General features: G+C 41.6%; 1 protein-coding gene across 1 annotated transcript in view; it reads right to left on the reverse strand.

The window, feature by feature from the left end:
• LOC138641794 (uncharacterized) overlaps positions 1 to 14,319 on the reverse strand; it is a 473,126-nt gene that overhangs the window by 382,553 nt on the left and 76,254 nt on the right. Inside the window, exon 9 of the mRNA XM_069729446.1 lies at positions 3,123 to 3,191. Coding sequence (XP_069585547.1) covers positions 3,123 to 3,191 — 69 coding nt within the window. The remainder of the gene's footprint in view (positions 1 to 3,122; positions 3,192 to 14,319) is intronic.

The following is a 14,319-nucleotide window of genomic DNA, read 5'->3' on the forward strand; positions in this document are numbered from 1 at the left end:
GGGGCAGGAAAACAACCACCACCGGAGCGGGGCAGGCAAACAACCGCAACCAGCATAGGACAGGCAAACAATCACCACCGGCGCAGGGCAGGCAAACAACCACCACCGGCGCAGGACAGGCAAACAACCGCAACCAGCATGGGGCAAGCAAATAGCCACCACGGGCACAGGGCAGGCAAACAACCACCACTGGCGTGGGGCAGGCAAACAATCACCACCGGCGCAGGGCAGGCAAACAACCACAACCAGCATGGGGCAGGTAAACAATCACCACCTGCGCAGGGCAGGCAAACAAGCACCACAGATGGGGAGGGCAAACGACCTCCATTGGCGCGGGGCAGGCAAACAACCACCACTGATGGGGAAAGCAAATGACCTCCACCGGCGTGGGGCAGGCTAGCAATCAGCACCGATGGGAAAGGCAAACTACCTCTACCAATGCGGGGCAGGAAAACCATCAGCACTGATGGGGAAGGCAAATGACCTCCACCGGTGTGGGGCAAGCAATCTACCTCCACTGGGGTGGGGAAGGTAATTTTGGTTATCAAGATGAAACTACTCAAAAGGGCTGTAAGAATGGCTGCAAGCAAAATATAGAAAGTTGCACAAGCAAGCAAGTTATTACTATGAAAATTGTTGGCATTTAAACAACAAATTGCTGACAATTAACGAGGTTGCCCACCAATTTTTTTTTGTTTAAAAAACGGCTCACTGAGGTTTGAACATTAAAAAAAAAAAAAAAAAACCTCTAGCATATTTGACTGCGGTATTTAGTGAAACTAAAATTCCCACAAGTACCTTGTCTCCATGTATTCTCTTGTGCGGCCTTGGTGCAGATAACGCATGCTTGTCCTGTGCTGTAAAACTGTGCATGCGCCTCTACAATCCAACCGGGGCACTTGGAGCACAGCTCTGAACCACCTCAGCGCTCCTTTCCGGGTCCTAAGAGATGGACCTTGGATGATGACGTTGATGCCGTTCCCATCCCCGATGTACAGTATATTCCCATCTCCAGCTTCAGTTTTCATTGTAACCTCAGAAGCTGAGCCCAATGGAGGCGTCTCCGGTCCTCTATTGCTAAGCAGGTGGTTGTCTCATGTTGTAACCCGCCTGCTCGTTAGCCGATTGCTGCAGCTTCAACTTCCGAGGCTTCAACAGGTCTTACAATAACTGTATTACATTATTATTATTATTACTAATAATAATAATAATATTATTATAATTCTAGAGTTGATCCAGAAAGAGGCAATAACAACCTCTATGAGGTAGATGACAACTGCCCCATTTTAGGGGGGAATACATTCTTTCCTAGTTCCAAGATTGGTAGTCAGTACCCATAACTTGTAATATTATATTTTCTATGACAAGAACTTCTTGAACGTGTTCAATAAATCGAACGTCACGACATGGTATGACAAAGTTCCTTAATGTCATTTCTCTGACAGTAAAGAATCTGCATCATAAAGTAAAGAACTCCAAAAAAACACCTATGTACTCTTATTTATATGCCGCTATATTTTTTCCATTTTGTTCATCCTGTTCAGCAACCCTCAAATTCAATTAATACCCTTGGCTCCTCTACTCTGCCCCCGGTCTAGATCCGCTAAAATTGTACGTGTGGCCAAACTAGTGACCTGTTTAGGGGCAAAACTATGTTCTTATGAGTATTTATGCATCTCTTTATTTTTTGGCTTTTCAAGCAGCTGCCTGACACTAGTTGCAAAGCAGTTGAATTTGCAGTGCACCAAAGACTCCAAATCTTTTTCCTTTACAGTGTCACTCAGTGTTTCACAATTTAGTACATAATTATAAGTTCCTCAGCCTAAGTGCAAGACCCATTTTTTTTTCTACCTTTACAGCAGCTACCTGACACTGGCTGCAAAGCAGTTGAGTTTTCAATGCACCAATATCTCCAAGTCATTTTTATTATACAGTTTTATCCAGCGTTTCACTATTTAGTACGTAACAGTAGTTTCTTTGGCCCTAAGTTCATGACCTTCCATTTATCCAAACTTGCCCTATCTAAAGAGCTTATAGAGCTCCATAAATCAGTGACAGCAAAAGTAGAATATGGAACATATGGCTTCCTATATAGGATTTGGGGATGCATCACTGCATATATAAGTGTAGAGCGACACTACCGCGGCGGCCAGGTAGAATCCGTAATGACAGTTGTCTCCCTGCTTTCCCACAAACTAATCAAGGATTTTATTCCCAGGTCCCGATTCCAGAAATGCTCGAACGTAGTAATAAACAAGATGAATATAATCGTCTAAACTGTCCCTTTCTTTTCGTAATCAGCATCTCTTCACTGCAAGACGTCGTCAAGAATTTTCATTTTTTTTTCCCCGTACAATTAACCTTTAAGACTCTTTAAAGATTATTATTAACTGCTATTGTATTTGGAGTATATGAAGATATTGTATCCTACAAAACACAGCGCCGCTCTTCCTCGGGAATAAGACAATGGTGGAGATTTCTATTCGCACAATAAGTGCATCACTAAATATTGGGCACTTATCAAGGAGGAGGTTTTTGGCATTCTTGAAGTAAAATTGACATGGATAAGCCAACATCAAAGCAAACGCTACTTTCTACTTAGCCATATTACTTGATAAAAAAAAAATGCGCCGTATAACAGGCAGACATTCTCTTTGAAGCTTTGTTTACCTAGAACATATTAGACTTTCGCTGAAAAATGATGGATGGGATGGAAATCTAGGCGAGTACTAATTCCAAGCTGAAAGGCTAAAGAGCTCCTCTCTCCGTTTTTTTTTTTTTTTTCTTTAAATGTAATGTCATATGGTTGTTGAATAGGACTTGGAGCGGTGGGAGATCTTGGCTCTACCGTCATATCCTTACCTCCTCGGGGGCCGTGTGACATACAGGGATAATGAAACACTTGCTGTGCTTTATAGGTGCTATCATCCGAAATTGACATTTCAGAAACGCAGAAAAGTTCAGGGTAATTATGAAATATCATCTTCGTACCACAAAAAAAAAAAAGGGACACCTGACTTCGGCTCCTCGCGGCGTCGCCGCTGACATGAATCGTATTCCCAATAATAGGGAATAAAAAGGCATAAATAATACTAATAATAATAATAATAATACAGTCTTACCTCAAAGTCTTCAGCTTCTATTAGTAACTTGGCAGTTGTGATCCGAGACTCATACGGAGGAAATGCGGACTGAAAAAAGAAGAATTTGATTTCTGTGTTTAAAGACAAACTTTGCAATATACAACATGTCAAAGAAAAATCTAAAAAATAGTTCACTTTCTTCCTCTTGTGCGAAGATTGAGGTACAGGTTTATGTTATCCAGGAATTTGCAGATTTTTACCTATGGGGTTAAGAACTTACACGCAGCTAGTTGATAACTACCTCCCCATTCTGCCCCATGCAGATCTCTGCTGGTTTACACCGCTCCTGCCGGCGATTCAGTGACTTCCCGTGATGTCACGTCAACTCAGCAGCTTCTTCGCTTTTGCTCTCCTCCGTCAATGGGGCATTGACAGCCGGCTTCCCGCTGCCTAACTGCCTCGTTGACCTATAAAACTGGAAGAGGAAGACCCGCTCTGTTGATGTGAGGTCAACTGGAGCAGTAGAATTGCTGGGAGGAGCGGTCTGTGGCCAGCCTGCCACAGCAGAGATTGTCACCAGTTATTGGCCCCATAAGGAAAAAAAAAAAAAACAAGGACAACCCCTTTAAAGATAAATTTACATTTGTTTTTTATTCCTACCTGTGACATTTATCACATGAACAGGCAACGTCATAAATGTCGGGTAGATTGGAGACCCACCTCAATCTCGGGAAAAGGATCCTGTTGATCATCGGCATGAACACAGGGATGGGTGCGCATGAGCGCCTCTCTCCTTTCACTTCTATGGGAGTTACAAAAATTGCAGACAACGCTATCTCAACAATTTACGAAACTCCCATAAAAAAGCCACTTTTTTATAAAATATATTTATTTCACTTTGACTAGTAGTTGGTAGTTGCAATTTATAATAGCACACTGATTTACATACAACTCAACAGAGTGGATTTTCTAATCCTAATATTCAGACAATGCAAACTTAGACTAGACAGTCTGAAAACGCACCACATTTATTCCCGTGAATTTGGTGCATGTGAAAAAGGAGCAATCAGCTCACCGGTCCAGGTCCATGGCAAAATATTCCAGTAAGAGCAACAGTCCAAATGATAGTTGGCACTCACATCTTAAAATAACTGCTCTATTTATCCAGTGGTATAAAAAGGCGCAAAAGATGGTTGAACACAACACCGTAAAAATTAAAAAGGCACAAAAAAAAATTGCTGCCCTCCCAGGCAACATGTTTCAGACCTGCATGGTCTGAAAGCTGGACTCTCGACAAAGGAAAATGAAGGTCTGAAATATGTTGTCTGGAATTGCAGCGGAGATTTCTTTTCTGTCTTTTTAATTTTTGTACCGTTGTATTCAATCATTTTTTGTGCCTTTTATGTTACTGGATCAATAAGACAATTCTTTTAAGAAGATGAGAGCGCCAGCTATCATTTGGACTTTAGCCACTTACGTCCAAACCCTTGGTTAGATTTATTTGTGCTTACATTTTTGGTGCATGTTGTCTAGGAGCATTCACAAAATATAAACCTTCCTCAATGTGTTAATTTGAACAGAACTTAACATTAGAAAACGTGGCAACAAAATGTTCTACCTAAGGCCTCATTCACACATCACTGATTTTTCTTATATTAAAAAATGGGTCCGGGTTTCATCAATAGGTGCGGATGTTCTGACAATCTCATCTAATCTACCACATGGATCTCTGCTCTTTATGGAAGCTACCAGAACCACTGGATCATTGGATGTTTTGTTTTTCTGCTGACCCCCTCTGCGGTCAGGTTCATGTATTTTTGCACCTAGTGCTGTCTAAAAAAAAAAAAGATGGATGGCGCACTCGAACCAATGTTATTCAATGGGGCAGTGTAATGGAGTGATTTTTGTTCACTGTCCGAATATGCATGTAAAAAAAAAAAAAATAGAAGATTAATTTCTTCCGCAAATTAGGTGAGACTTGCCTAATCAAGTCTCTGGGTGCCCCCAAAAATCAATGGTATTAAAAAAAAAAAAAAAACAGATTGCGCATGGATGACAAATGAGAGAAAAAAAAAAGTCCTATGATGATTTTTTTTATACAGATGTGTGAACAAGCCCTTATTGTCATCTGACCACTGCAGGCAATCAAAAGCGGCAGGAATCTACGGTAAGTAACTTCCAAAAGGAGAAGATATCGCTTCCAAAGCTGGTGCTGTCCTCCAAAACCGCCTGCGCTGGATCTGCACCAATGCTGAAGGGCGAGTGTGCCTCCGTTTATTGTTTTGAAACTAATCATTCCGAGAAAAACATTTATTCAACTGTTGGAAAACCCCTCTAATGATTATGTTTCAAGGTTCCTCGGGCTGTGATCACATTTAACCTGGGCTCTACATTGAGCAGTCCATTAGGTTTCTTTGTCTACATCCCAAAAAACCTGATTCAGACGAAACTCTTGAAGGAACTGCAGCGCCCCAGAGTCCTGGTCGTTGCAGTAATGTCATTCTTCCACCAGGGGGAGTGATGTTACGTCTGATGGCACCAAAGGAGTTCACCCTACCAGGTATCACAAAACACACAGCACACTTCACACTCCAGTCCACCAGGGGGAGCAAAGGTTCTATCTACTAGGCCACTCCTCACATAGGGTAAAACTAGTGGGTTGGATAGTAAGTTAGTCAGAGTTGGAAGGAGAAGCTGAGTGGAGGGAGCAGGAGTAACAAGGAGATACCTGTCAGGCAGACAGAGGAAAAAGGAGGAACATCAGAGGCTCAGCAAGACAGAGAGACACGGAGCTGCGCCTGCCCCGCGTGCGGCAGCATCCTATGAAAGAACACGAAGAGAATTGTGTTGTAGGGAGTGAGGCACGAAGTCACGGCAAAAGGAGAAAAAAAACCAGAAGGAGTCCTGTCCTGGGAGAGGCTGCCTCTTTCTGGAGCGCGGACCGGTGGCCGGAACACCGAGGGAGTAATAGTCTCTACACTTTACTTCAGATACTGGCAGGACAGTCAATTCCAAGTTGGCTGCCCGACCTTAATACCTAAGAAGACATAGGTGGCAAATTGTGGGGGTCAGGGCGTCTCTAGGGTCCCTATAAACAAGCCTCAGGCCACCCGTCATATGGGTTTGTCCTATCCATACCAACTGGGGGACAGAGAGGAAGACATAACATCTACAAGAGTTGTGAGGGCCTTACCGAGTTGCTCAGCAGGGAGGCACTACAACACACGGCGCTAGTAGGAAGGCTACTGATTTCCACCTGGATAAGGGGACTCTGGAAGTGTCATCAGACCAGCCGGACTCTGCCTACCCTGTAATCCGGTACTCTGGACTGCGGATGATAAAGCCTTCAGTAAAGGTAAAGAGACTGCACCCTTTGTGTCCTCGTTATTAACTGCGCCTCACACCATCACCATCTACACCTCTGGGAAGCCCTGGGGAGACACTTCATCTGTGGGAAGGTATACCATCTAGCTGCTATCACATCACCCCAGCGGACCCCTAAGCAGCATCGTTCACCCTGTCCGAATACCACAGGTGGCGTCACGAACCTTATTCCATATGAACTCTGCCTTTTAAGTGGGTGCCCCTCATAGGGCCACGGTCCGGGTCGGGCCACCGTGAGATCCTCGCTGAAAGAACTGAAGGACCCGATACCGAGTACCCCATTGCCCTTACGTGGGGGCGATCCAGAACCATTCTGTGTGTCTTTCTACTCTGTTTGGCCTATGGTCCAAAAGTGTCCATCTTTCTAAGCAGACTCAAAATCTACCACGCAACAGTGTCCACCTAAAAAAGATGGACACTTCCGGAAAAGAGGCCAAAAAGAAAAAAACGTGACTCTGTCTTCCCTATCATTCTTAATAGCTGTCAGGTCTTCAACCTGATTTAAATTTTTCTGGGATTTCGATGGAAAGCCCAACACAAGTGGTCAACGTACAGAACGAAATAAATCTGGACTAGGCCTTAAAGAGTTAAATACTGTGTTACAGAGTGATCTGATCCTCTTTACGGAGATCCAGTGAGCAAAAACTCTTTAGGGCAAGGCTCCCTATGGAAACAAAAGTCTGCAAAACATCTTTTTCAGAAGTCACATATATCAAGTCACATCTTGAGCATTAGAGAAACATTATTCTACCCTCTGGAGGTAAAGTTATTTTGCATGCATTTTCACAGAATGTACTGCTCAGAAAACTCCCTACCAACTGGATTTCCATACGGAAAATAAGTTATTTCCATGATCTACGGATTAGAACACTTATCTAAATTTTGCTGCCTTGGGAAATCATTAAAAAACGTACAGTGACAAGGTGTTTGATAGCTCTTCATCGGAAGCAGACCTCACCTCCCTCTCATCAAAGTTTATTGAACAGAATAGCTGACATACGTAGGAAGGAATACATGACGGCCTTGACGGGAGCAGGAGTGGACAGATTCAACACTGTTTAAGCTACTTGGGACTATTTTGGGGCTCAGAATAATGGCTGTTATTTTTCTTCTTGCTTCTTTTGGACCCGTGCCTTCCCTTCCCTATTCTTTTTTGTGTCAAGACTTGTCTTTATGTGTGAGGTTCATTTGTTAAATAATCTGTAGTAAACTGAAAGATAGAGTCAGTTTAAAGCGGGGGCCAACTATAACTTTTTTGGAAGCATACTTGAATTTTAGGATTTAATGTTTACTCTACATTTTGTACTTTGTCTTTGAAGTTTCTTAAAATTTCTTAAAATTGTTCTCGGAAAGATGTTTCTGAATGTAATTGTTTAGATTCTTGTTTTCAATTGTTAAATTATATAATTTTATTTAAAAAAAAAAAAGATCCAGTGGGCCATGTAGACCGATAGAATTCACCTTGACCTTGAGACCTGCAGCAGAGATGTCCTGGAGAACATTCCTCGGGCTATGTTCAATTTACAAGATGTGAGAAGCGGCAACTATTTGTGACCCCCCTCGCTTTAAAAATGATTATTCGTGTCCTTTTACTAAAGAAACTAGAGAAGTGTGAATTATATGTAGTAGAAGATTTATAGCAGAAGGAGGTGGTGATGGCGAACTCAGTCGAGGGGTTCAAGAGAGGCCTGGATGTCTTCCTGGAGCAGAACAATATTGTATCATACAATTATTAGGTTCTGTAGAAGGACGTAGATCTGGGGATTTATTATGATGGAATATAGGCTGAACTGGATGGACAAATGTCTTTTTTCGGCCTTACTAACTATGTTACTATGTTACCATGATGACCACCTTCTTCAGTCCACACACGGCGCTTAGTGATGCCCTACATAGTCACTTCTTCAGAAGTCTTTTTCTTTTTTATTCGCACCTCTCATTTTAAAGCATGTCAGCTCTTCTCCGGCTGTTGTACCCTTTGCTTTTCTAGCCTAGCAACTTTTAAAGATTATTTACTACTACCCAACAGTTAACTCATCTGGGGTAAAAGAAATAAACCGCTCAGTTAATATTTCCAGTACATCAGGGAGCCCAATCCTAAATTGGGAAGAAAGATTAAAAAAAAAAAAAGAACATTTCGGAAAACAGTACAACTAAATGAGCAGACAACGTTTTTTTTTTTTCATGGTGCACTAGGGAAAGAACATAAGGTTGGTGGTAAACAGTCTATGACTTGCAAATGTTGTGCTAAGCAGTATCTCTCCGCCGCTGCAGGTCATTACGAAGCGAAGGTCTTGGTAATTTTATAAGGTTGAAATTGTTACTAAGTCTGAACGACCTGCCTGGAAGATGATATATATGCGAAATTATATGGTGGTGGTGGGAGAAAGCAAGAAAGAGGGTTGGGGGGTAGGCTGAACTTCATTAATCTTAATCTATTTTGGAGCAAGCAGGTATTTTAATAAACAGCAGGAGACGAAATAAAGAAAAAAAAAAAGAGAGAGAACTTAGGAAAGTAAGAAAAAAAATTTAATGAGTTTTAGTTAGACTTTATTATATTTCATATGTGCTGAAAATGGATTCTATTTTTCGATCTCCAAAGATTTTTTTTTTTGGTTTAAAGGCGCCATTAGTTATTCTTCACGGTGGCGGACCTGTTGTGTAGTCAGCACTCACACCTTGGCTCTTACAGAGGAGTTATTTCTTTAGAATTTCCCACTGAGAATGAAATGCTGTATTATACAGAGCGCACAATGCTATATTCTATGGCATCTATGATCGGAATTTACTTGATCTGTAGCTTTAGGACTAAGAATTATATTATATGATCAGTACTAGATCCCTAGCAGAGCCAGTATCGAGGTGCAAGGATTCCTTGTGCCTTCACACTAACGAGCAGTGGGCAATCCCCATAGGAGAGAATTCAAGTGGGTCATTCATTGGCACCGGCACCTTGGATGCATGGTTTGAAACAGACGTAGACAAGATCTGTATATTTGTCCTATGTTTGTGTGGGTTAACTCTGGATTTTTTCCCCACACTTGGTGGAATCACTGACATCCTACGAGTTTGTCCCTCTTTGTATTTTTGAGAATCTAGATTGCGAGCCCCAATAAGGAAAAAAACAGATTTGAGATAATCTCTGTTCAGCCTTTGAAAATAGGTTGGCATATAAAACTAAAGAATTCCACAACATTTTAATGAAGCATTTTTCTTCTCTTACATGAGAACTTCTACAGGAAAGGAAAAAAAACACCATAGGGAGTGTAAGGATGCAGCTGGACAGATCCTGCATGGGAGGTATGAGTCACTAAAGTGGTCAGCCTTGGTGACATGAATCCCAGAGAGCAGGCTTCAGCAAAGTATTTGCTGAGAGGGCTTTAATGGAGTTGGATTTTTGGGTCCAGGTTTTAGTAACGACCAGAAGAGCTGGGTGTGAGTGGTCATTCCCATGAATTCAATCAGCCTGAGAATCGGTCTGTTTTGGGGAGGTGAAAAGACCTGCACTGCTGGTAAGTCTCAGCCAAAGACTAAGTGTATGGACACCGCACTAATACATGTGCCTTTGAAACAAACTGTGTTCCCTTTTACCTTGTGTGCCAGAGAAGGACTGTTTATTTTTCTTTCACTAGAAGTGTTATGGACTTTTAATGAACCTTCCTGTGTGATAAAGACACTTCATGCCTGTACGTATACCTCAACTGCTGACTTGAGAGAGTGAAATCCCTACTGGAGGTAAAGTAGGGATATGGACACTTTACCATGGACTCTTCATAGTATGCTACCTTATGTCTATGCAGGCATGTAAAAATATGAAGCTAGCACCTCAGTCTCGCCAAATAACTTCAATTAAACTTTGTCTGTGTTTGACTTTTACTTGGTTCTTGAATAGAGATGAGTGAACCCGACCTGTAAAGTTTGGGATTCATACCGGACACAGAGAGAGAGAGACAGACGGAGAGAGACAGAGACTCTCTGCTTCCTTTGTCATCCCCCAAGCTCTTACTACGACTATTTTACAGCATCAAAGTTCGGGTCCCAATTGACTTCTATGGGGTTCAAGTTCTAGTTCAAGTTTGGGTACAGTTCTGGTACTCGAACTGGAATAAAGTTCGGTCGAACCCGAACATCTACAGGTCCGCTCATTCCCATTCTTGAACAATCCAAAAGGGTTTTACACTCAGTTGAGAACTTAAGTTACATAAGTTTAGTGAGGATATAATAAATGGATCCTCACCAATCACAACTTCTGACGTGTCACCCAGTAAGGCAGATAGATATATCTGCACATCAGATAAGTATTTAGGAGTCATCTGGGTATCAACAGACATCAGATATAGTCCTTCTTCAGGATAAAAGAAGAAGACGTGACATCCATGGTTATAAATTTAGCATATTTTGAACAGTTTTTAAGGCAGGAAATTAAATCTACAATTGTGCTGAGGATTTTTGCACCATTTTCTGGCTTCAAACATCATGAACTCATGGGATTGTTGTTGGCCTACCTCTCCCACTAATCTATGCCAATTTTCAATACTTTTCATTTAAGCACTTTTATTCTGCAAATATGACGATTTAAATTCTTCCGTTATGAGTGCCCTTTTCTGGCTCTTTTGAGTGGCTCTGCACAACACTCATGCTTGAGTCCTTAAATGGGGGTTGTCCCATCTCATACATTCATGGCAAATCCGACGGATATGTAAAAAATGTATAATGAGACCTACATTTATCTAGACAACGGAGCCATGATCCTGTCAGTGGAGAGGAGTACGCCCATGTAGGGCTCTCTTCATTCATCTGTAGGGGAGTATAGACGATACTGGTCCCATCCCAGAGATAGTCTTCCATCTCGAAAGCAAGGCATAAACCATTGTCGGTAAAGTAATCATGGCTCTTTCCATTTAGCAGTTTTCCTAGCGTAATACACGGCCATTTCTTAACTGACTACAGTACACGAAGGTGCTTGCTCCATTCTTTTGAATGTAAGCATAATAAATGTGGAACCCATCCTTGGGACCTGCATCAATCGCTAGACCAGGGCCTTGTCAAATGCCTTTGTCAGTGGGAAGATGTCCGCACAAAAGCGTTACCAATGTTCTAAGAATTGCCTAGTGCAATCCCAGTTCTCGAAACATCCTTTGAATATGCCACGAATGTACGAGAAGGTAGTACCCTTTAAGCCTACATTTCTTTTATTCCCGTTGATGCAGCTTTTCTCTTTTCCTCCAATAAACAAGACACATAGACGGGTGAATTTAACCTCAGCCACTTAAGGTTAAGTAAACCTTAAAATGGTTAAGTACTAAAACATTGCAGAACCTTCTAAATGGAAGAGAATTAGGTACTAAACGCCTTAGGCTTTCATTTAATTTGAACACTTAATTTAGACCTGTGGGAGGCTGAGATTCGAGTATAAAATAAGGACTTGCGTTTGATGTGCCGTTTTCAAGAGATGAATTCACATTTCTGAAGCCGTTCGTTGTGGAAGGCATCATTATGACCGAGAGAGGGTGAACGAGCCAGGTCACGAAATGCTGCCAATGGTAGGAATGTAACGCAGGGAAAGAAAGGAAAAATGTACTAAAGCTCAGAGGCTTCCAATCTGCAGCGTGAAGGACTTATTTACATCACGCCGATAATTCCTATACAGTAAGGTAGGTTCTCCATTACTTATACAGAGCTAATATATTCCAGAAACATGCATTAGAAGGATAGTCAAGGATTTAATTATTTTTAAGAGCAGCGAAAGACAAAAAATAAAAAGTACCAATTAAAGCCCTGACACTCCATTATCGTCTCTCAAGTGGCCCAAGTGGCTTTGTTGCGGTGACCGCCAATAGCCAAGTTCAGCGACCTTCTCCCTATATATTGGCATCATCGTTGGAACCAGTGACTAACTACAGCATTCATATGGACATATTGGTAAAATAAAACACAGACCCATGGGGACATCCAGTGCGGCAGGGAATTAACAGCCGAGTATTCGGAATTTTTCTGCTTTTTTTAAAGCCATTAAATGGCTAAAAATGGCTATTACTTGCGACCATTGCGGCTCATGATTTCTGTATTTTTTTTGTTGTATTTTTTTTTATTTTACAATGAGACTCTTTGGGCAACTCTATGCCTTTACAGAAGCAAATTTCATGCACTCTTTCTGAAGTATATGTATAAAATTACTACTAACATATACTCCCCTTAACAGTTAGCTGGTTATTCATCCTACAAAAAAACAGCCACACCCACTACCATGATAAATCGACAAATTTTATTAGGAATATTTACATAGTTACATAGTTATTAAGGTTGAAGGAAGACTATATGTCCATCTAGTTCAACCCATAGCCTAACCTAACATGCCCTAACATGTTGATCCAGAGGAAGGCAAAAAAAACCCATGTGGCAAAGAGTAAGCTCCACCTTGGGGAAAAAAATTCCTTCCCGACTCCACATACGGCAATCAGACTAGTTCCCTGGATTTAATACAAACAATAAAAACAGTGGAAAGGGAACGCCAAAAAAGATCATCTTAAAGGGTATACACGATTATGTCTCGATGTACACAAAAGAATCACATAAGTAGATTTATACATTCATGGATTCAGTTGAATCTCATTTAAAAAAGGTGCAAATTAAGTAAAAAATTTGAAGTTTATGCTGAAAACAGCAAGTACATTTATGCAAAGAATAGTTGATACATACCTAAGGTATGATTTACGTCCACTCATTATATCCTGAGACATTGTGGGATTAGTTCTTACAAAGTGTAATATGTTAGATCATATTAACCCTGCTGTTGTCTTCGGTCTGGGGAGACCGATTTTGAACTTTGGTATTTTTGGGGGTGTTCAAGATGCGGTTCTGAAACTTGTGGTTGATTGACTTAAATGAGGATGGGTCGGTCGGCCACGGGTTTCAGAGCCGCATCTTGAATATTTTAAAGAATATTGAAGTTTAAGGTCGGTCATTTTTGACCGAAGACAACAGCAGGGTTAAGGATAAGGTGATAGTTACCAGACCACGACCCTGCTGCTGTCTATGCCCGATGGACGTTTCGCCTCTGCTTCCTCAAGGGGCAAATCATAACTTTGGTGAGGAAATAGACTCGGTCACTAACGCTTGTAATATATAAATATTTTGCCTAGTCTAAATGTCGCGGTTCTCCTGAATCTTTTTGTTTTTGTTCCTGCTCCTCTCAGTTTCTGAGATATGGCATTCGCTTTCCTGTATATAAATCTAGTTTTGATAGTCAACTGTTCCTCATTAAAACGACTATAGATATGAGTTGAGGGCTACAGTCAGTTGGATAAGAAGATTAGATATAGGGTGGACACAGAAGAGATCTCCTCAGCAAGAGCAGTATATGGGTCCTTTGTATAGTCCAATAATGTGTTCGTGATCGAAGCTGCTTTGGAAGTAGTAGTGGCCCAATTACCTCTTCAGCCCCTGACATTCACAAAAACAGTAACGTATGGACCTGGGAAAAAAATAAAATAAATAACATACCTATGGCAAGTGATAGGTTCTCTTGTAAAGTGGTTCTCTGTTCACGACTAGTGATGAGCGAGTATACTCGTTGCTCGGGTTTTCCTGAGCGCGCTCGGGTGATCTCCCCGAGTATTTGTTAGTGTTCGGAGATTTAGTTTTCATCACCGCAGCTGAATGATTTACAGCTACTAGACAGCTTGAATACATGTGGGGATTCCCTAGAAACCAGGCAACCCCCACATGTACTCAGCCTGGCTAGTAGCTGTAAGTCATTCAGCTGAGGCGATGAAAACTAAATCCCGGAACACTAACAAATACTCGGAGACCACTCGAGCGTGCTCGGGAAAACCCAAGCAACGAGTATACT

This window comes from Ranitomeya imitator, chromosome 6 (genome assembly GCF_032444005.1).
Source record: "Ranitomeya imitator isolate aRanImi1 chromosome 6, aRanImi1.pri, whole genome shotgun sequence".
Classification (NCBI taxonomy): domain Eukaryota; kingdom Metazoa; phylum Chordata; class Amphibia; order Anura; family Dendrobatidae; genus Ranitomeya; species Ranitomeya imitator.